Raw genomic sequence first — 24,443 nt, 5'->3', positions numbered from 1 at the left:
GTGATTCATACGGGACGCGGCACGAATGTTACTCACGTCGATCAAATCCCCAATCGCGAGCAAAATGTCATCCATTTCAACTCCCTCCGGCGGGACAAGGCACAGCCCGTGCTTACGCGATAACCCCTCATCGGTAACATGATCGGCAGGCCTTTGGCTACTCCTATTAGCCATATCGTCAAAGGAGAAACGAAGTGAACAGTAAATAGATTTGTATAATCGTAAAGAAAAAGAGAAAAAAATAATGAATAGAAAAAAATTATTATTAAATAAATAATAACTAAAGCACGGTTTAAACCACGTTAGGAAAAAACGTGGTTTAAAGTCTGCGTTCCGCAACCTTTTTAGCCCAGGACCCAATAAAAAACATCCAGTCGCGCCCCATCGAACCTCCCCACAAACCGTCACGGAAATATCGATTGCTTATGACGTTAATATCTTGGTAAGGGTTCGGTTAATCATCTTTGTACAGTAGTACAATTCGTAATTGAACAATAAAGCAAAGTGATGACAATCATACCAAACACTGTCCTTATTTTGTTGTTATTTTGTACGGATCTCCACGACCATGAGGAGAGAGAGAGAGAGAGGGAGAGAGAGAGAGAGAGAGAGAGAGAGAGAGAGAGAGAGAGAGAGAGAGAGAGAGAGAGAGAGAGAGAGAGAGAGACAGAGACAGAGACAGACAGACAGACCACGCCCCCCTTGAGAATGAGCAGCGACTTCGATCACAGACACCGCCCACTTGATATTATTGTCAGCCAATCAGGCGTAAACTCCCTGCCTTGACAGCAGCTTCGGAAGAGATGAATCCGCCCCTACGATGAATCCGGATGAAGAAGATGAAGATGAAGAAGATGATGAAGATGAAGATGAATCTCACAACATTCATTGGCGGTGTATCTTTTGTGAAATAGAATCAAACTTTAATTATTAAAGTGACACGCCAAGATAAGGTGTTTGAACTTTATTTTAATCTTCATCGTGAATAGATGATGAACTTAAAATGTAACATGAACTGATAAACAAAACAAGAATAACTTTTACTGAAAAAACCCGATATGCATCTGAACTTATATCCAGGTTCAATGTTCCGTTATCATGAACAACATTAAATGAACAACTTTCACTGATTAAACCCGAAAGTGAAACTTACAAGCCTAATTCAAATGTTCCGTTAGCAACATTGTGGATGTGGATCATCCACATCAGTGCGATGGTTGACTTTGCATATTGGCGACGAGATCATCGATTCGGCTTTGAAGCGGCGACAATGCGATTCTCAGGTTGGCGCACGGGGCCACTGTCTCCAGTTTGTTTCGATACTTGGACTTCAGATATGTCACCGTCGAGAAACCTGCCTCACACATCCACGTCGTCGTGAATGGCATCGGGAACTTTACCGCGAGATGTGCAATCTCTGGGTACTCATGACTGTGCACATCGGATTTTTATGTGAAAAAAGAAAAAAAATTTTTTCACATAAAACGGCTTTTTTGCACGCAAAAAAATTATTTTGCTATTTTCGGAGAAAAAAAGAATTTCGCCCTTTTTCGGGAAAAATAAAATAAAATGCCCCTTTTGGTCGAAAATGTCTGGCAACGCTAAAAAAAATTAGGGAATTTTTCGAAATTTTAAACTGCGATCGAAATTTGTAACTGCGATCGAAATTTTTAACTGCGATCGATCTCAAAAACAAAACGTTGCGTCCACTTGCGTGCGTTGCGTCCCCAGCGTGTACAGCAGTGAGGCGGTGTACTACAGTGAGAGAGTGTACACAAAGTGTGAACAAGTCTCCTATCAAGATGAGTGCTGCTCTTCGTGACAAGTGGCTGAAGGAATTCAACGCTGGCGGCGATGGGGCCACCTTCAAGTACGTGTCGAGTGACACGGCTTTCTGTCGAGCTTGTGAAAAGACTTTCCGGGCGAAGCAGAAGTCTGAGCTGGCCCAACATGTCCGAGGAGACCGCCACAAGAGCAACTTGGCCTTGAAGAAGAAGAGGACGGTCACGCAAGCCACCATGGAGGACTTTGGTGGCGGAAAGAGGCACAAGTGCGACGTCGTGGCTCAGGAGCTGTGCCAGGCCATGCTGGCCGCTGGCATCCCATGGTCGAAATTGGAAAACCCTGCCCTCTGGTCGTTCCTGGAGAAGCACATCACTCTGCAGATCCCCGATGAAAGCTGGATTCGAAAGCACTACCTCGACAAGTGCTACAACGAGGCCTTGGCGGGGATCCGTGCCGACCTCGGACAGCAGCCCATCTGGCTGTCCGTCGACGAGACGACCGATTCGGCAGGTCGATATGTGGCCAACATCATCGCGGGACGCTTGTCCAAGGAGGGGTACTTTCGTCCCCACCTCGTCCAGTGCATGTTTCTGGAGAAGACCAACTCCGGGGAGATCGTGCGTGCAGTCAATGACACGCTGCGCTATCTTTGGCCTGATTTCAAGCCGGAGTGCCTCAAGGTCCTCGTCAGCGACGCCGCGGCCTATATGATCAAGGCCGGCCATGCCCTGAAGGAACTCTTCCCGGACTTGCTGCATGTGACTTGTGTTGCCCACGCGCTCCACCGTGTCTGTGAGACAGTCCGAGAAATGTTCAAGGACGTCAACGACCTGATTGCCACGACGAAGAAGGTGTTCGTCAAAGCCCCGTCGCGTGTTGTCTTTTGGAAGGATCAGCAGCCCAATCTTTCTCTCCCCCCGGAGCCCATTCTGACTCGGTGGGGGACGTGGATCGACGCCGCGGTGTTTTACGCCGAGCACTTCGAGGCCGTCAAGGACATTGTGGACCAGCTGAACGATGACGACGCGATGGCAATCCGGAGTGCCAAGGACCTGTTCGGAAAGGCGGACATCAAGCTCAGTTTGGTCTTCTTAAATGCCCAAGTGTCGTTCATCCCGAAGATCCTTAAGCAGCTGGAGGAGGCCGGCATGGAGCTGGCCAAGGCCTTCCAGCTCCTTAATCAGGCCAAGGAGGAGCTCGAAAAGATCCGAGGCTGCCATAAGGAGATCCTGCTCACCAAGTTCAAGGCGGTGCTGCAGCGCAATCCCGACATTGGTGTGCTGAGGACAGTGGCTTTGATCCTGGATGGAGATCAGCACGGATCTGAGGTTGGTGTGCCGGCTGGAGTCAAGCTTGCTGACATCCCCCTCTTGAGGTACTGCCCCATCGTCAGCGTCGATGTGGAAAGGTCCTTCTCCGTCTACAGAAACGTCCTCACCGACCGCCGACACCGCCTCACCAAGGAGAACATTACCAAGATAATGATTTCAAACACCTACTTTAACCGTTCCTAAAAGGGTCTTGTCAATTTCTTCTAGTCCTCTACTTATCAAACAATGCGGTTGCAATAAAGGTACCTGAACGTCATTTTTTACCTGTTTACTAGCCCAGAGTGCTTAATGTTGTGCAGGAAAAAGCTTACCATTTTTTGTTCTTTTTTTGACTGATTTCTGAAAAACTTGGTAATAATAAAAAATGAATAAAACGGGGGAAAATAATATTTCGGGATTTTTTCACATTAAAAAAATATATTTCCGCTTTTCAAAACATAAAAGGCCTATTTTCTTAACATAAAAATCCGTAGTCTAAGTCATGAGACACTGTCAGCCAAAACTTTACTAAAGTGTCCTTCCTGAACAGTGTCTTAAATGTACCGTCGGACACAATGTCGATCAAGTCCTCTTTCAATCTGTTGGACAAGTTGCAGCACTGCTGAACGTCGACTGAATAAGGGTCTCGGATCCACTTCTTCTCCATGTGTGGATCAACAGGAAAGTATTCGTCAAATCGTTTGCGCAGGTTCACCAGATGTTCGACGATGACATCCTTAATGTCCACACGTTCCTCAACACTCTTGCTGAGCAGATCATCCAGGTTTTCGAACATGTCAAATTCATCATTGGTCTGTACTCTTCTCTTCCATAGATCCAGCTTTGACTTGAACGCCGCTATCTTGTCATACATTACGAACACGGATTTCGCCTGCTTGTTCGTTTTGCCCTGGAACGATATGTTCAGATTGTTCAACAAGTTGAAGATGTCGGCCATGTATGCCAATGTTGCGATGAATTTGTTGTTTTTGTAGTAGACTGTCATGTCTGACCTAGCCACCTCCAAGAATGCGAGGACCTGGTCGCGAAGTTCATACAATCTTGCCAAAGCATCTCCTCTGGAGAGCCAGCGAACAGCTGCAAAATACAGCACCGTGGTGTGTTCTGCATATTGCTCCTTATACTGCTCTGCAAACAACCTCGAATTTAGGGTGCTCTTCCTGAGATGGTTGATTGTTTTCACTGCAATGTCCATTACTTCGGCAAGTCCAGGTGACATCTCTTTCGCCGCTAATGCCTCGCGGTGGAGGAAGCAGTGGGTCCAGTTTGCCTCTGGTGCCACATCTTGGATGAGCTTAATGACACCGCTGCGCCGACCTGTCATCGATGCCGCACCATCGGTACAAACGCCAACACAGTCTTCCCATCTGAGGCTATGCAATGCGATGTGTTTGTTGACGACTGCAAATATTTCTGCGGCCGTGGTCTTGGTCTGTAGCTCGTCACATGCCAGAAGATCCTCCATAAAATCATCGCCATGCCGATAATGAACAAATATGACGATCAACGCCTACTGTGCGATGTCCATTGACTCGTCCAACTGGATGACAAACTTGTTGGCCTCTCGGTTTGCGTACAGCTGGTGCTCAATGTCTTTGCCCATGTCTATTATCCGTCGGCGAATCGTGTCGGCAGAAAGCGGAATGGTGCTTATCTTGGAAGCCGCCGTCTCTCCAAGCACTTCTCTGCACATCGCCTTGGCGCATGGCAGGATGAGTTGCTCTGCAATACAAGATAAATAAAATAACACATGAACATTTCTTTCACTTTATGATTAATCTTGATTTTGTTCCAAGGCAGCGGTTCTTAACCTGGGGGTCGTTTGGGGTTTTCCGGGGGTCATGAAGGGGTCATAAATAACATGTCAATTTGTTGAGCCCATTTTTTAGGAACCTAACAAAGGTACATACCACATTACCACACACAGTATTTTGTTCGCGCATGTGCGTACGTCACGACCCCCAGGTTAAGAACCGCTGTTCCAAGGCATTATAAAAATTCAATATGTACGATGTGATTGCCGTACGTACTTTTAAAAAAGAGGCAAAGTTTAAGAATGGCTGTATTGCAACAAACAATAAAACTTACGAAGTTGTGATATACCAACGTATACATGGCACGAGTAATAGTAAGCAAGAACCCGACACATCAATATTCTAAAGACGAAATGAAAAACTAAATTTAACTATACTTACAGCCCCATGTATTACTTTATGAACCTACAAACTGCCAATGCAGTGAAATACTTTTACGAAAAAAAACCAAAAAGCTTACCCGCAATAGTGCACGGTTTCTTTTCTTTGGCTATCTTCTCCGCCACAAGGTAGCTGGCTTTGGTCAGTCCCTTCGACGGAAAAACAGCCGAACTCATTACCGACTTGCTGTTGTTCATCTCACATTCTTTCCGGAGAAAAAACTCCCGCGACTTGTTGACATGATCTCCATGTTTCTTCTCGAGGTGCCGTTTCAGCTTTTGGGGCCTGAGGGACTCGTTGGCCAACACGTCAAGGCATATTACACACTGTGGTCGATGAACATTGTGCTTATCGATATTCAAGGTGAACCCATAGTTCAGGAACACAGGCTGATACTTTCTAGCCATGGCGAGTACCTTACGCTCACAGCTCAATCTTTCGAATGAAAAGCAATGGACATTCGCGTGTCGGAAACTAAACGTATGATCTGACTGACCAGATGCAATCGCGGTACATCGGTACAGCGCGGTAGAAGAGTACACACTATAAAGTTTGTGTCGGCGTTCATTTGATCTCTGTTCTGTTCAGTCGGGAGAAGTAAATCGTCGATAAAGTTTTTTCCCCGCGATTTCTGAAATGATCGTGCGACCCATGGAAAATCCTTCACGACCCAAACATTGGGTCGCGACCCATAGGTTGCGTAACGTCAGTTGAAACAAACCCCCACCGTGCTGGCTCTCCCTCTCTCTGTCTCGAAAGAGGGGAAAAGAGGGACAGGTGGTAACGAATAAGGAAGGGAGGAAAGGCCAACAGACACGACAAAGGTACAAATGGGCTAAAAAAAGGAAAAGGGAAGGTAAAAAGGGAGGTGGGGAGAGGACGAAACCAACAGGAGCCAGGAGCTACAACACACGAACACGAGCACACGCCATGTTGCCACGCCCAACAACAAACGGCGAGCAGGGGCGATAGATAGAGAGAGAGAGAGAGAGAGAGAGAGAGAGAGAGAGAGAAAGAGAAAGAGAGAGAGAGAGAGAGAGAGAGAGGGAGAGAGAGAGAGAGAGAGAGAGAGAGAGAAACAAGAGAAAAATAAATAAATAATGGATATTGTTGGTTGCTATTTCCATATGGGGGCTTCAGGAGGTGGAACGGGGCCGCCCCCCCAGGTCTAAAAGTATCTACCTCCATCAGTGTGTGTGTGTGTGTGTGTGTGTGTGTGTCTGTGTTGGCTGTAGTGACAGGATAAATATGTTTAAAGATACTTTTGCTCTTGTGGTATGTGAACGAAAAAGGTTTGCTGAGGGGGAAAAAGTCACACAGGTAACCATTTCTAACCCGCACACACAAAGCAGAAAGCATAGGGAGGGTTAAGCAGTCGATTCATGTCCATCCATCTGTCTGTCTGTAATCATCAGTTTATGATCGAGGAACAACTTATTTAAATTGAATGTTATATTTTAAACATGAATTGGAAGAAAACATGTTGTTTTACTGTACAGTACTTTATCTCTGAATTTGACCCACCACCGCACATGCTCAGAGGAGTGAGATTTATTTTTATTTTTACTCTTTCTAGTCCATGGGCCAAATCCAGAAAACTACACTTTTGCTGCACTCTCCTCCCCTCCCCCCCCCCCCCCCCATCCCCACCCCCAACCAGCAACTTTATTTTAATGGCTTTCAATGGGTTCTAGGACTTATCGAGTGATATATGCTGTAGTATAAAAATATAATGTGTGTATGTATATATTATAGCAGAAATGATATTTAGGGGTTGAACAATCCCTCGTATAACGCCAGATATTTCTTAAGTAGGACTATTTATTTCGTTAAGCATATCGTACTACATGTGAATAAATATGCATTGCATATGTAATAGCTTCAGCGATCAGGATGAACCTCCGCCTCCTTCCCACTGCCTACCTCTGCCAGGCAGAACAGTTTACATTTTGTATCCCAATGATCGGCCAGTTCTGTATCTGAGCGGATCTTAACCAAAATTAAATCGGCTTGTTCTTGTTACCTAACAAAACTCATCCACCTTGTTTCATCCAAATCCGTCTGCAACTTTTTGAAATATCAAGCTACATATCGTTTTGGACCACAATGATGAAGAATCATAAAAAAATTCTCAGATCCGTATCCGGATCTTCACCAAATTTGAAGCATTTCTTCCTTGTCATACAACCTGTCCACCAGGTTTCATGCAAATACATTCATAAATTTTTGAGATATTATGTCAATATATCGTTTTTAGACCTCTCCCTTAATGGTGAAAAATTGCTGAAAAAACGCTCGGGTCTGGATCTGGATCTGGATCTTCACAAAAATCGAATCAAATTTTCTTTGTCACACACCTAACCTGTCAACCAAGTTTTGTCCTAATCCGTCCACAACGTTTTGAGGCATCGTGCTATATCTGTATAATCGCTTTTGGTCCTATCTCTCAATGGTGAAGAATCATTTGAAAAATTCTAGTATCCGGATCAGGATTCAAATTTTCATAATTTCGTCCTTGTCACACATCCAACCTCTCCACCGAATTTCGTCCCAATCCATCTCCAACCTCTTGAGATATCATGTTCACAGACAGACAAACAAATGAAAAATCACTCATAGAGCGACACTTGGCAAAAGAGAACAAAGTAGAATGAGCATCCTTTTGACTTCACAAATAATTGGTGGTTGAATTATGTGACCTGATATGCAAATCCTATTCAGATTTCAAGTCAATAGGATGAAAATTGAGGATTTTAGACATTTGGGGAAAGTCGTTGATCTTAGGCCTATGTTGACCTTTTGGCCTATTTTGATCTCAAAAATAGTTGGTGATTGAATTCAGTTAGCGGACATGAAAATCCAATTCAAATTTAAAGTCAATCGGATGAAAATTGAGGATTTTAGAGACATGGCCTATGTTGACCTTTTGGCCTATGTTGACCTCAAAAATAGTTAGTGGTTGCTTTCAGTAAGCTGATATGCAAATCACATAAAGATTTCAAGTCAATCGGATGAACATTGAGGATTTTAGAAATCCGAAAAAAAGTGGTTGACCTTTTGGCCTACGCTGATATCCAACATAGTTAGTAGTTGAATTCAGTTAGCAGATATGAAAATCCTATTCAAATTTCAAATCAATCGGATGAAAATGGAGGATTTTTAGAAATTCGAAAAAAGTGGTTGACTTTTGGCCTATGTTGACCTTTTGATCTCAAAAATATATTGGATTTTGTTGGACCACGAACTCTACCATTTGGTGAAGTTTCGTGAAGATCGGTTTAAAATTGTGACCTGTAGGCAAGTATAAATGAGCGGACAGACAATACACACAAACAAACACACAAACACACACACAAACCGGAGTTATCAACATACTTGTAAAAAAAAAATTTTTTTTGCCAAGTCACAAACACACACACAAACAAACACACAAACCGGAGTGCTGAACATACTTGTAAAAAAAAATTTGTTTGCCAAGTAATAAACAAGAAAGGACGTTGTTGGGCGATAGCTTGATAGATCTGACGAAAATTGAGAGAATCAATAATTATTTGATTGATTAATTGTGTAATTAAAATAAATAAATAGTTTAATTGTAAAATAATTAATGTCTTAATCATTTGGATAATAGCATAGCTAAACCACCAGTTTCATCCGAATCTGTAACTTTTTGAAAATTAAGGAATATGTTAGTTGAAGTTGAATTAAATAATTAGTTGAAGTATTGATGAACAATCAAAAATATCCTTTATAGCCACATCACTTGGTCACTGTCATGTCAAAATATCAGCTTCCTAGCGCAAAAGGTCCTGAGGTATTGCCCAGGTGAGATAGGAAATAAATAAGTACTTACTAAATCGATAATAATTAAGATTTTCAGTTCACTGCAAAGATAATAATCAATGAATTGATTGATTTAAAAAAAAAAAAAAAAAACCTTTTTGCCAAAGCACTTGTACCCAAATGTTAGTTTCCTAGCTCAAAGGATGGCTGAGATATCACCTGGACAAACGAGAGAACGTTGACCTTTGACATATATATATATAGTCAAAAAACATTGGCAGCATCACTTTTGGCCTTCGGAATCCTCTGGTAAAGTTTGACAAAGACAGCTGAAAGCGTTCGAGAGTTATCACACTTACAGCAAACAATTTTCAATTTTCGTCATGACAAAAAGTCAGACAGGGATGAAAACACAACCTCCGCACACCGTAAAAAAACATCACTGATCCTCTTCTTAAGAACTCGTAAAAAACTTCAAATAAATCATCTATGGACCAGTGTGCTTCACAGTTACTAAGAAATATCTGTAAATTAATATTGGTGGCTCGGGTCTATTAAAATTGACCATTTTTTTTTGGCATCAGGGAGTTGATGGATTTTGATTGAGAAAACTGGTGTATATATATATATTGTACTTGTGAAACTTGTGAAATCGTACCAAGCTTCTGGTATACACCGATCTCTCCCGTGGGTATGTCCTAAGGGTATTTTTTTCGGAAAAAAAGATATATATATATTTTATTTTTTTTGAGAATTTTTTTTTTCAAACTTAAATCTTCAACTTCATTTGTTTATAAAATGTAATATCACGTATATTACAAATACATTTGTGGAAAGTAATTGTTTGTATTATGATTGGTGTAAACCATGACAAAACAGCAATTCAGGTACAGTAATATATCTACTTTATATATCTGCATATCTGGGCAGTGTCTGTGTTGTCACTGAACTACTCCCTCAAACTTTTGTTTCCGTGGTTGTGAAGCGTTTTTAACAACATGTTGGTGAGGTGTTTTGAATTACGTGGTGGTGAGGTGTTTTGAATTACGTGGTGGTGAGGTGTTTTGAAATACTTAATGGTGAGGTGTTTTGAATTACGTGGTGGTGAGGTGTTTTGAATTACGTGGTGGTGAGGTGTTTTGAAATACTTAGTGGTGAGGTGTTTTGAATTACGTGGTGGTGAGGTGTTTTGAATTACGTGGTGGTGAGGTGTTTTGAAATACTTAGTGGTGAGGTGTTTTGAATTACGTGGTGGTGAGGTGTTTTGAATTACGTGGTGGTGAGGTGTTTTGAAATACTTAGTGGTGAGGTGCTTTGAATTACGTGGTGGTGAGGTGTTTTGAATTACGTGGTGGTGAGGTGTTTTGAAATACTTAGTGGTGAGGTGTTTTGAATTACGTGATGGTGAGGTGTTTTAAATTACGTGGTGGTGAGGTTTTTAGAATTATGTGGTGGTGAGGTGTTTTTTCACTTTGTGGTGCTGAGGTGTTTTTTATTTTGTGGTGGTGCGGTGTAATCATCCCAAACTTCCAGTCTGCACCTACCCCTCCTGTATGTATGGGCTGAGGGTATTTTTTTTTTTTTTTTTTGGTTTTCAACCTGAATTGCTTTTAAAATGTAATATCACAAACACTACAAATAAATTTGTGCAACATAATTGTTTGTATTATGATTGGTGTAAATCATGACAACACAGCAACAACGATAATGATCCTGCAGTCATTATCGTCAACTAAAATATGCCCGTTCTTCTGTAACGACGGGTGGTGAGACGAGCGTAGTGAGCCGAGCCAAGCTAGTGTATGTGTATATATATATATATATATATATATATATATATATATATATATATATATATATATATATATATATATATATATATATATATATATATATATATATATATATATATAACTGTAAGAAATAGTAGAAACTCCAAAGTACGAGCAGGGCGTCTCATTTGTATTGAATAAATAATCGTTAGATTAAATAAGACGCGGACGTAGCTTCAGGACGTCGATCTTTAATTGTCGACAAGCTTTCGACCAACAAAGGTCTTCTTCTGAGTCAGCCCCAAGTTCGACGGAAGTGACCCGAGGGTGACTTCCGTCGAACTTGGGGCTGACTCAGAAGAAGACCTTTGTTGGTCGAAAGCTTGTCGACAATTAAAGATCGACGCCCTGAAGCTATGTCCGCGTCTTATTTAATCTAACGATTATATATATATATATATACATACACAGGTTATAGGCTATAGCTTGTGAGGATATCACATGAATCTTCATTTGCAACAAAGTTGGCGTCCTTAACAACTGAGATATGAGTGCATATTTTGACAAAGAAATGCACGTTTTTCGGTGTGTAGTTTTCCCAGTCTCAAAAATGTTCAATTTGAGTGTGCTCCAATGTTATTTCAGATGTAGGTGATACTGCTTGGAAGTATTGCACCTGCCTTCGGGCAGAACACAAGAATACAAATACAACAACAACAACAACAACATGCATTTTAAGGCCATTTTCCCTGCTAGAGCGGGGGTTAGCCTTGTGGGCCCCATGACATTCATCTCCATTTTTCCCTATTTTCTGCATCTCCCCTTGTTAACCCCCTTGCCCGCATTTTCTTCTTCCACCACCTTTAGCCAAGTCTTTCTCGGTCTTCCCCGTCCTCTACTTTCTTCTACATTCATTTCCATCACTCTTCTCAACCAGTCACTTTCATCCTTCCTCAACACATGACCAAACCATCTCAACCTGTTCCTCTTCACAGCATCAATCACAGGCTCTATTCCCATCATCTTTCGCAATTCATCATTTGCCTTCCTCTCTCTCAACGATACTCCACACATCCACCGAACCATTCGCATTTCCACTCTTTCCAGCCTTCGTTGCTGCTCTACATTCATTTCCCATGTCTTGCTCCCATAAATCATAACACTTCTCATAACAAGATAACATAATAACTTCTCATAACACATAACATAATCATAACAAGAATACAAATACGAATTATATAATCCGCTTTCTCTGCTACATCAATCTATATCATTATTCGAACCTCACCTCTCCAGACAGCATAGCATTAGATTTTTGGATTCTTTCTCGCAAAAGGCATATCTACTTGTCTCACTCCCCACTGTGATTGCCTCATTTGTCTCCACATTCCCATCCACCTGCAAGCACTGATTACCTGCATGCCCTTCCCCAAATCTCTTGTAAAAGAGAGTACAAGTCATTATTTTATGATTTTAAATGGGTCAACGTCATTAGTGTGTCTTTGAAAGGATGGCACATTCCAAGATGCATCTCCGATGGAAGGTTTCATCACTTTGGTTCGACCAGACACCTAAACAAGACCCAAATAGCTTTACAGTTAGCATTCTACCACTAATCCATTGTGACATTTCCTTACACTGTACATAATGGCAATAAATACTTTTAAGTCATCCTGGACATTTCGTCTTCAATTATCCTTCCCTTCTTCCCACCCAAGGCATTATTACGTTTGTGGGGGTAGGAGATGAAATACCTTAGGAAAGTCAGAATTGTATAAATTAGCATGCTGCGATGGTCGCGTAGAAGAATCTCGATGTATCTAAGTAGGATCGAATGTCCGGTTAAGTGTTTAGGTGTCTCCACCCGGAGGAGAGATCGTGTTTTAGATCGTGTCGTGTTTAGCCTGGTGTTGGCTTAGCGGTTAGGGTGCCAGCTTGGGATCATAGGATCCTGGGTTCGAATCCTGGTCGATCACTGAATTAACGCCAGGGGGGTTGACTCAGCCTGATCATCCTTCCGAGGTCGGCAAATTGAGTACCAGCTTGCTGGGATGAATGATCACGGTGTGTACCTGGATTCAGAATAGGTACACCGTATCCCTGCGCATCGTACGAGCATGACCAAGGGTTGGCGTCAGGAAGGGCATCCGGCCATAAAAACATTGCCTCAAACAGGGAACCATGATTGTCATGGGGCCCGCAAGGCTAACCCCCGCTATAGCGGGGAAAACGGCCTTAAAACGATCATTCATTCATTCATTCACCCGGAGGAGTGGAGTTGTGTTATCTAGGTAGGGTCTGTAAGGTTAAATTTCCCTGTATGTGCTTGCCTCTTGTGGTCTTCCCTTCGGTTTTATTACATTTGGCTAGCTAGGAAATTGGAGGCTCAGTAAAACAACGATAGCGCTGTAATGGGACGCATGCACTCACAGCGCCGTCAGGGCTGCCAGACACCCGGGCATTCTCAATCGGGAGACCATGCTCCGCCCTGATGATGCGTGGCAAAGAGGCCACGCCCCAGCCTTCGTGATTGGTGGAGGCACGATGGGGTGATGGGCAGGGCTCAGGCGATTGGTAGAGAGTAAAGCCATCGTCGAACATTCGAGTGCTCAGAGAGCAACAAGAAGCCGTCTCACCATCTTGGTCTCTCTCTTCTGATCCTGGGATTCATAGCGGACAGTCGTGTTTGCCGCTCTCTCCTTTTATTCTGGCTTGGTCACAGGCGGTGGCGCATCTTTGGCTTGTGTGTGCTTGTGGGGAAGAGAATGAACAAGAGAGGTTCAGGGAAGTCGGCATTGCGAGAAGTACCTCACTTTGGGACGTCGAGGAGCGCGATTTTTTGTGTGCTTCCCGCACAGTGGTCTGGAGGCGACGAATGTCTACAAGCCCTCAGTTGAACTGCAAAGCTGAGTGCCGGCCGATTACCAAACCATTTAATTTTGTTTTATTTCTCCCTGTGTCTGTAATTGGGTCCGCATGGAGGGTCCCTCACCTTAGCCGATTACTATTAGTTTTACCTCAACATTTTTATTGTCTTTGCATTTATTTTCATTAAATCATTACTTGTTGAATTTTACTTTTCTTGTCTTGTTTTGTTTCTTTGTTCTGTGAGTTCGGATTAACCCTGTCTGTTCCCGATCAGGTAAGGCTTCGGGCTTTCCCAAAACGCTCGAAAATATAATCCCGCCAAGTTTGAAATAAGCCTCGGAGTTAAAGCGCGTTTCGGTCATCCGTCACCCAGGGGTCTTAACCCCGGGGACATGATAGTACACTGAATCCTGTGGTGAAGAAGTTGCATTTGTATCACTCTTGGTACCCTATCCTTCCCTGTCATACCCAACTGCTTTTGGACTCTGTCTTTTGCACCTGAGAAGGTGGAGAAGGTTATTTCAACCCTCGACCCTGACTCTGCAACTGGACCAGATGGTGGCATCAGCTCACTTGTCCTAATAATCTGCTTTGACTTTGTGATTAGTGCTCGGTCATCTTCCATATGCCTGGAAATCCACCAACATCACTGCATTACATAAAAAATTGAAAACACTGATCCCTCAACTACAGACCTATAAACTTACTTCCAATCATCAAGGTCATGTAATCCATCATCGCGGTTGATATGAAATCCTCTCCAACAACCTCATCTCAGATAACCAATTTTGTTTCAGACCAGGTCACTCCACCTTGGACATGATGCTACGACTCACCGAACAATGAATGGAAACCCTCAAAGTCAGACATGAGATCAGGGCCGTCCTTCTGGACATATCCCGAGCTTCCGATACAGCCTGGCACCCAACCTTGCTCTCCAAACTCTCTACCCGTGGCATCCAAGGGCAACTCCACACATGGATTACCGACTTCCTCGACTCTCGTAGCCAACGAGTGGCACTCGACAGAATACTTTGATCTCCTCTCCCTTTCAAGGCTGGAGTACCCCAAGGCAGTGTTCTGGGCCCAGTCCTATTCCTGATCTTCATCAATGATCTTTGTGATTCTCTGGAAAATCCTCTTTATCTATTTGCTGATGACTCCACCTTGTGCCATGACATCCTTCATCTTTCAGATGGGCAGGCTGTAGGCTCATCCCTCTCTTCAGACCTGGACAAAATCACAAGCTGGTCAAACACTTGTAATATGTCTTCCAATCCTGACAAATCTTACACTCTCACGATCTCTCTCCGAAAGAGTAGATAGAAGACAAACACTCCTATCTACTCTTAACAATGCTCTTGAGCATGTTCAGTCATTAAAACTCCTGGGTCTGAGGCATGATCACCGATCAGCCATGATATTTCTTGAGCAAACCACATTCCAAGGTTGGCCTCCAAAGCCAGCCACCTAATGGACATCCTCCATCGTGCAAATTCATTCTTTGGGCACACCTGAACCACTATCCACCTACAAGGCCTTCACCAACAGCTTTGTGGAGTACTGCTCTCCCCTCTGGGCTGGAATTCCTGCGCCACGTCTAGCTCAGCTTGATGCAGTGGAAATCAAGGCCTTCAATATTATTGGAATCTCCCACGATTAAGCGCAGTCTATGGGCCTATTACTTCGCTATTGCAGACAGGTCGGTGGTTTCTCTGTCTTCTACCACTTTCTTTCTGGTTTTACACCCCCTGGTCTTTCCGTGCTTTGTTCCCCTTCCCACCCTCCCTCCCCCCCCCCCCCCCCCCACCTCCAGGTTTCTGCAGGGCATGCACGGTCCACCATCAATCCCATTTTGGTAAATGTACTTAAGTCCAGGATCACTGCTCATAAATTATGAGGATAGGACCTGTAGGTTGTGGACCTCCAATCATTTGTTTCTCTTTTTCCCACCTGTGGAACCAACTTCCACATCCTCTTTAATCTCATTCTTCCCTCAAGGTTTTCAAGCCACCTGGACAGCTGCTCACCACCATCTCAAATTGTCCCTAATCCAAAATCATGACCTTTTTTTTCTACCCTCGTTAACCCCATTCCAATCCCTCCTCCAAAATTTCCAGTTTCCCTCCGAAGAGTTTCCTTCTGTGCCCATCTTGTCCACCCCATGCAGCCTCTCCTACAGCTCATTCCTCCCCACACCCATTGTTTGTCCAAATCTGCCTCTATCTTGGCCTTCAACTCTGCTGTTGGTGTTTCCTCCCTCTCTCTACTGCTCATTTTGTCCTGTTGTGTCCTGATCTATTCAGTGTAATAATACTAGCTTTTCCACGAGCCTCGACTATGCATACAAAAAAACCTAAAAAATAAACACAACACTACCTCTTGCTTCGAACTCTTCATTGGCAACCACAATTTACAGACCTTCATCCAATATAGTCTCTGCGAGCTAAATAGTGTTTTCATATACAGGAAGCATTGAGGATAATGGGGCACGATGTGATGGATGCCACAACTTTTATAGGTGTCATCATTTGAAAAATGAGGGAAAATAAACAGCAAGTATAATTATTAAGGAACTGGGATGGGCGACCATTTTCTTACATGTTGATTATACTATTTTGGAAGGTGGTGAGGGTGTGGGTGAGGTCAGGTGGTGTATATGTTATTATCAAATGATATTTCTTTACAACAATGATTGCTTTTGAGTTAAGAAGTGACAACATGAGCTCAACTGTTTCCCACATGCCTCTTTTTGACATAGTGGTTCATTAAAGTTTGCAAAACACCTTCAATGTAGACCTCGGCTGATGTGGAGTCGGAACCAACAGCATTAGATGCGATACAAGTGTAGCGCCCTGTGTCCTCTTGAAAGGCCTCAGCAATAATCAAACAGTGCAGGTCTCCTTGAACCAGGATTTGCATGTCTGGGGAATCCTCAACTCTTTTCCCCTCACAGAACCACCTGTGCAAACATATCAGGTTTAGGGTGAACCATCACGTACGTAATAACAATACCAAGTAAGCTTGTAGAATAATTGCATGTATTATTACTCTAGTTGTTATTCTCATTATCAATGTGTGGAGGATGAATGCAGACATCCTCTGAGTCTGGTGTCTGAAAATGATTGAACTCTTTCATGAGCCTTGCTTGAACAAAATTATAATAATAGTTACTGGAATTATAATTCAAGGAATGATAAAGTTTCAGTTCAACATTTTCCAACACATTGGGTTTTATATTCGTTACAAAATTTCATTATTCCATGATCAAACAACTTGATCAAAGTAATATTTTCTCTGAAACCACTGCCAGCTTTTACACTGCTGAGATGCTGGAAGCATGATTAAAACAACACATGCCGCTGATTTATTTGAGCTGTGAATTGTCCATTTGGCAAGCAATGTGTAACTGCACATTTTAATATTCCTCGTACCCGAGTGAATTAACAACTGCGATGCGGAGAATGCATTTTGGCATTTTATTCGCAGACAGCAAGGAGGAGCTCCAACAAAGGAGTATAGCTGATAAAATGTCTTGTATGTTATCTCTGTGTTTTTTTATCGGCCATTCATTTGGAAATTCCATTTTTCAGATTATTTCACATATTAAAACAGTTATCGAGTTGTTCAGCTTGACAAACTGTCAAAGTGAATGGTCTGACCTTTTAAGTCAGTAGTCAATCCAGGGACATGGGCAGAATTTTTCAGAAGGGGACAGAGGGGGTCGTTTTGCAACGTGCATTGCTAAGTTGACGCAGCAGGCGCAGAATTAAAAAAAAATCATGGGAGTGGTGAGGGGGTTCCCGACCCAGCAGAACCCCTCACCCACCACTAGGTCCTTGCAATCCACTGAATTTTGTACATCTGCAAGTAATCTCGCAGTGCAGGAGAAAACATTCCCAAACTTCCTTCCGACCTTCACCTTTAACCCAGCACATGTCTGCCCTGAGAATTTCCATTTACAAGGCTGTTTGAGGTTATAAAGAGAATTCCAGTTTTATATGAAGTCGTTTCAATCACATACGTGCACAGTCTCATTTAACTTGAGCAAACTCCACACGATCCGCACATTGAGTACACGCGCCTATTCATTTCAGTTGCTTTGGCGTTTTACTTAAGCAATTATTCGCAAAACGCTAGGAGCATACGTATACTAGTAAAGCGGCGTTTGCTCATGAAAAGGCAACCAATTGAAATATCATTTCCTTCACCCACTGGTTGGAGGGCTTTGTATAACAAGCAGTTAACTGCAGGTCTGGTGAAAGGCCACCCCAAGTGTCAAACACATGACAAACAGTGGAACAGCTGCTACGCGTTGGCAAGTCATTTTCTATTTCAGGATGCTGATTTCACCTGCAACACAAAATCCAGAAGGGTAGTACTGCCAGCCTCTTTTACAAAAGGGCAGGGTTAACACTTGTCTCCAACAACAGCGTTCATGATGGCGGTAGAGAATAACCCTCAAGGATCGAGTCTTTCCTCGTGCGTCATTGCAAGGCCAGAGGTCATGAGCAATCCACCCGTCCTTTGGTACTGGGTTGGCCTGATTCAGGTCCCTGCCCTCTCATGTCCCTGGAAGACCATTGCAAAAGGGGGTTTGTTGTAAACCTTTTGATGCATTTTATGGATTCAGACGTTCATTTTTCTCTCTTTAAGAAATGTTAACAAGTCCTCCAAAATATTGAATATGCCTGATATCATCAGATCTTGAAAGTTATAAGCCGACTCAACCCTGGTTGGTATTTCGTTGGATGATCTTCATGGATAGCCTGGTATTATAAGCTGAATAAGGGAAAGATACCCCATTTGGACATTCCCGTCTGAACTGTCTGGTCATGAATTTGTCCCTCCGATAGTCAAATGTGAAATACTGCCATTGTCATGCGGTGCCGGCATGGAGAGCTGCATCTCAGAGTACAACATCCCTTGAGTGGAGATAAAAGTTGGCCGTTTCATCTGCACATTTAGGTTGTTATTTTTTGTACACCAAGTCGAGGCTGTATACTGTAGGTTGTGGACCTTAAATATTTCAAGGTATAATTAGAAAGAGTAAGCCATTGTGTACCAGTGCCGTGGACAAATTGCCCACCAAACGATTAAATGGGACATGCAAGTTAATTTTAAAATAATCTTAACGTTCATATGATGTGGAGAAGAGATGGAAAGAATGGGCCAATTAGCATTCTCCTGTTTTTTAACACTGTAAGTGTGCTTTTCATGTTTACTTTTTCATGTCAGAAGTCTATTGAAAAACATGTTGGTTGGAAAAGTAAGACAAATGAACATTGTCTTTGTGAAGGTTGCTGGAGGTCTGCATTGGCGGACGGATAAAAAATGTATAGAATGAAGAAAACGTTGAAGGGAGTATGTTAACCGACGTGGGAAGTAAGAAGAAGCTTACCTTTCATATGTTGGAGCAAAAGTGGATTAACACGAGCCGTTCTTTTGCTCCGACAAAGGGTTAAAGAACAAAATGTCTCCTTCTTGCTTCCTACTGTGCGTGGTTAGCATGCCTGGATCAACATACTTTTGATTCAATTCACAGGCAAATGGTAATTTAAAGGACTCCCCAAGTGTTATGTTACAATTGAAATAATGGATCATTATGGTTCAACAAGAGACACTACAAATACACTTGGGTTGTTTCCAAGTGTATAAAGTTCAGTTTTGTGGACGTAATTGTTCTGAGCAGTTGTTAGTTAGGGTTGGCTATGTGGGGCCCAGTGCACTCATGGGAAAATATAAAAGATGTTCCAAACTAACAATGCAATAATTATAATGGGCAACAATCAAGTTGTAAGGAAAGAGTACATGTGCAACATTAGTTTTACAGATATATACATATTTCTGTTTGAAAATTATACCGATGCAGTTCGCTTTTGGCCCTATATCTCAATAGTGAAGGTAATTGACTGCTCAGACAAACAGGCAAACACACAAGCAAAATTGAAAACATTCTCACAACCCGGATCTGGATCTTAACCAAAATCGATTCAATTCATCATTGGCAGACACCTAACCTGTCCACTAAGTTTTGTCTGAATACATCCATAACTTTTTGAGATATCATGCTATACAACGTTTTGGCCATATTTCTCAATGGTGAAGAATTATTTTCAATTTTTAGTGTCCGCATCCGTATCTTCACCAAAATGTAATCAATTTGTTGTTGTTACATACCCAACCTGTCCACCAAATTTCGTCAGAATCTGTCCATACATTTTTGAGATGTCCTGCTCAGCCAGACAGACAGAGAGAGGTGAAAACATAACCACTGTCCACCTTAGGCGGTGGGGGTAATAAGCAAATTGTTTATGTGATACTGCCATTTTTACCCCACGCACGAAGCGCAAAGCGGGGTTAAGCAATTGGTTCGCTCTTTCTGTCTGTCTGTCTACAAACGTCAGTTTATGCTCGAGGAACAACATAATTTCAATTGAATTTTACAATTTCAACACTGCAGAAAACAATTCGGACCATGAATCAGAACACAAACCTGCAGGTCAGCAATACTTTGGCAAAGATTTTGATAAACTGTATGGAATGTCGCCCTGAGCACGCATGCACTGAAGAGTAAGGTAATCGTTTTAGTCTTTCTACCTGTCTGGCAGTCAAACACAATCAGAAATAGGGGCAATACCCCTGAGCGCTCACCTGGTAGAATAAAGCATTACACTACACCAACTAAAGGTATTTTAAATAGTGCCATGGTATTTTAAACCAATTTTAATGGTTGCTAGAAGACAGGGCAGCATGTATAATCATATGAACGTAATCACAAGACTTTAAACAAACATGGAAATACCAATTTTGGGGGGCAACTCCTCCCCCACCCCCTTTTCCATCCCCCATACCCATAGACCCCAATCTTTCAAATGCCGTGAACAAACATTGGTACATCACAGGTGATGAAGGTTGTGATGAAGTTTCATCAAAACTGTGTGTAGTTTTGGAGAAGAGAGCAAAAGCCAATTTTAGGGGGTTAAACCCCCCTTACATTTATTTATACCGTGAATAAACGTTAATTCATCATGGGTGATGAAGTTTGTGGTCGTTTCATCGGAATTACGGGACTGTGAAGTAAGCAAATACCTATTTTGGGGGCAATACTTCCCCCCCAACCCCTCCCCCATACACTCCCTTACAGCCAGTTTTTGTTTTTTTTAATGCCGTGAACAAACTTTGGTACAATAACATCATGAGTGGTGAAGGTTGTAGACAAGCTCCATCAAAATCGTGTATGTAGTTTCAGAAAAGAAAGCAAATACTGTTTTGGGGGGTCCGACCTGGACCCATTTTGACCCCCCCATAGACGCCCTTAGACCCCGATTTTTTAAAGTTGTGAACAAAATTGAGTTGCAACATACCAAATATCATTTGTACCAAGTTTGGTTATAATCCCATCATCAGTTTCGGAGAAGAAGTTGCAAGTGTTTATGGACTTACAGACTGGCAGACTGATGGACGGACGACGCGCCATCCCATAAGCTCCCCAGAAATACGTTCCCGGTGAGCTAAAAATCATTTCAAACAGGAAAACACTGTTTTTAAGAACGTCATGAAGGATACAAAAATGGCACAAAGAATTACAGTGTCCTGCAAAAGTATTCAACCCCTCGAAAGTTTTCACATTTTGATGCCACCTGAGCTTATTTCATTCGTCTTTCAAATCAAACTTTATATATAGAGTCTTCAGAAACTACTCCAAAGTGATAAAGTTTAAAAACGCAGATAAAATGTGAACAAGTTCGTAACATAGAAAATCAGATGATTCTAAGTTGCGGAATTATTCAAACCTTTTGGCTAATTAACCAGAAATCACTTCAGGAGGAAATTACTTGTTTGAATGGTTAAAAATAAGTGTAATAGGTTTCACCTGTATGTAATCAGTGGTTTAACTTAAAAAACTAAGCCCCAGCCCCACCCCCTCACCCCCCCCAACCCCCCCCTTATCTAAGGAGTTACACACAATCACTTTACTAATAGCACATCACCCAAAGAACAGCACACCATCCCTACTGTGAAGCAAGGTGGTTGGCAGCATCATGTTATGGGGATGTTTTTCACCAGCAGGGACTGGGCACTTGTCAGAATAGAAGGGAAAATTAATGGGGCAAAATTTAGTTTTTCTCAAAAGATATTCCCGTATTAAATGCAGCTCTATAAAATAAAGCAGATTATATAATATGGAATGTATATTCTCCAAGATGTAATTTAAATGGTAAATCATTAAACAATGAACATTAAAACAAACAACCAAATAATGAATGCAGACCTCTCGGCCATCCTGTCAGCCCGCGAAGTTCAACGACAAAGGCGTAATTTTAAATTCCCAAAGAGTAAATGTAATCATAAGTGACTTTCTTCACAAATGGCGTGTTCTGTTAGCGAGCCGCTTGCTCTGTGTGTTCCGTAAGCAAGCAGCTTGCTATTGCTTGCCAAGCCAGACGTTCCGTATCAACCGCTTTGCAAACTGCTCGTCCAGTCACACGGCAAAGGAGCAAAGGGATTTCGTCCATGTCAAATAAAGTTTGACTTTAAATAAATTGCAACAGAATTATGAAATAAAGGATACAAACACAGATAATTCCATGGCTATTCAGTTTGTTTTGATGTGCATTGTTATTGTATGTTACATGGTTCTCAAGGCACAAATTACATTATTAGCCTCCATTGGACTCCGTCCGAAATGGGGCTTATGTACTTGATCTCGTGCGTCCGTGCGTCTGCAACCACATCTCGGAGATCATGTGTGGACCGATTTTGTTCATACTTGGCACACAGACAATACATCATGGGATACATATGCACATCATTTTGTTTCACGATGCGATCAAAGGTGGCCAACTGGCGGCCATTTTAGTTGTTAAAAAAAACCCGATGTTGAACACATCCTCAACAATTTCTCTGACATGCATGGTCAAATTTTCTTCAAACTTGGCACAAATTCAATACATGAGTATACAGTGATGTGAAAAAGTAAGTACACCCCATGTAAAGTTTTGACTTTTTCAACATATTTCAACATACAGCTATTTGATCTTCATTTCAACAATATTGATTGATGTAGGTGATATAACATAACAAATATCATGAAACATTTACATTTTGTGGTCCATTGTATAATTTAAATAAACATAAATGCAAATTTCGCATGTGGAAAAAGTAAGTACACCCCTACATTTATCACTTCTTCAAATACCTAAAATTAGAATCAGGTGCACCAGCTCAGGTGCAAATGATTAGAACATCGTTAGAGAGGATCTTGGAGGAACCTGTCTTATTTAAACCTCAGAAATTTAGTTTGATTTGCTCTTTGTTGTTGAAGTTTGCAGTGTCACCATGCCGAGATCAAAAGAGCTCTCTGAGGCCTTCAGAAAGAAGGTTATAAACGCCTACGAGTCTGGGAAGGGATTTTAAAAGATCTCCAAACAATTTGAAATCAATCATTCGACTGTCCAGAAGATCACCTACAAGTGGAGAAGATTCCAAACAACTGCCAACTTGTTCAGGCCAGGCCGCCCCAGCAAGTTCAGCCCGAGAGCAGACCGCAAGATGCTGAAAAAAGTCTCTAAGAACCCCCAGAATGTCATCACGGGACCTACAGGTAGCTCTTGCCACTGTTGATGTCAAAGTGCATGAGTCTACCATGAGAAAGAGGCTGCACAAGTTTGATCTACATGGGAGGTGTGCCAGGAGGAAACCTTTGCTGTCCAGAAAGAAAATCAGGGCAAGACTAAAGTTTGCCAATTAACACCTCGGCAAAGACCAGCACTTCTGGAACAATGTGCTCTGGACAGATAAATCAAAGGTAGAGCTATTTGGCCACAGTACCAGAAGACATGTTTGGCGAAAACCAAAGACAGCATTTGACCACAAGAACCTGATACCAAATGTAAAGCACGGTGGTGGAAATATTATGGTTTGGGGCAGCTTTGCTGCATCAGGGCCTGGGCAGCTCACCATCATAGAATCCACTATGAATTATTCATTGTACCAGAGGGTGCTTGAGGACAATGTGAGGCCATCTGTCGGAAAGTTGAAGCTCAACCGAAGGTGGACCTTGCAACATGACAATGACCCTAAACATCTATCTATAATTCCAGTAATCTCTGTACGTTTGTACGTTTGTACGTCTGTACGTTTGTCTGTGACCGCTGTTTCTCGACAACTACCGGTCCGATATACTTGAAACTTGCCAGGTATATTGCTGGGGACCCGAGGATGTGCCTTTTCAAGGTTTGAAATTAATCGGACAAGTACTTACCGAGCTATGGCGATTTAGCCGTTCGCCGTTCGCTTTGCCGTTGCGAATGGACCAAACCATTCATGTAAATAGAGGGGGGGGGGGGGTTCTGTGGTCGTTCGCTTTGGCTTTGCGAATGGACCAAACCATTCATGTAAATAGAGGGGGGGGTTCTGTGGTCGTTCGCTTTGGCTTTGCGAATGGACCAAACCATTCATGTAAATAGAGGGGGGGGGGGGTTCTGTGGTCGTTGCGAATGGACCAAACCATTGTTTTTTTTTTGCAGTTTTTTTTTTTTTGCAAGGAGCGGGCACCCACGTACGGGCACGTCCTAGCTTATATATAGTACGGGCATGCCCTAGTACCAGTAAATCCACCAAGGAATGGCTGAAAAGAAAGAAATGGAGGGATCTGGAATGGCCAAGTCAAAGCTTGGATCTAAATCCCATCGAGATGTTGTGGG

The 24,443-nt window shown here is 42.4% G+C and overlaps 1 protein-coding gene across 8 annotated transcripts in view; it reads right to left on the bottom strand.

The window, feature by feature from the left end:
* LOC137432512 (myopalladin) overlaps positions 1–24,443 on the bottom strand; it is a 257,015-nt gene that overhangs the window by 216,038 nt on the left and 16,534 nt on the right. For all 8 annotated transcript variants that reach the window (XM_068124524.2, XM_068124522.2, XM_068124523.2 and 5 more), the window contains exon 3: positions 16,521–16,696. In XM_068124524.2, the coding sequence (XP_067980625.2) occupies positions 16,521–16,696 (176 nt within the window). The remainder of the gene's footprint in view (positions 1–16,520; positions 16,697–24,443) is intronic.

The sequence above is a fragment of the Myxine glutinosa genome, chromosome 8 (genome assembly GCF_964187855.1).
Source record: "Myxine glutinosa chromosome 8, kmMyxGlut1.1, whole genome shotgun sequence".
Taxonomy (NCBI): Eukaryota; Metazoa; Chordata; class Myxini; order Myxiniformes; family Myxinidae; genus Myxine; species Myxine glutinosa.
The sequence above is the reverse complement of the archived record's forward strand: the minus strand, read 5'-3'. Positions and strand labels throughout refer to the sequence as shown.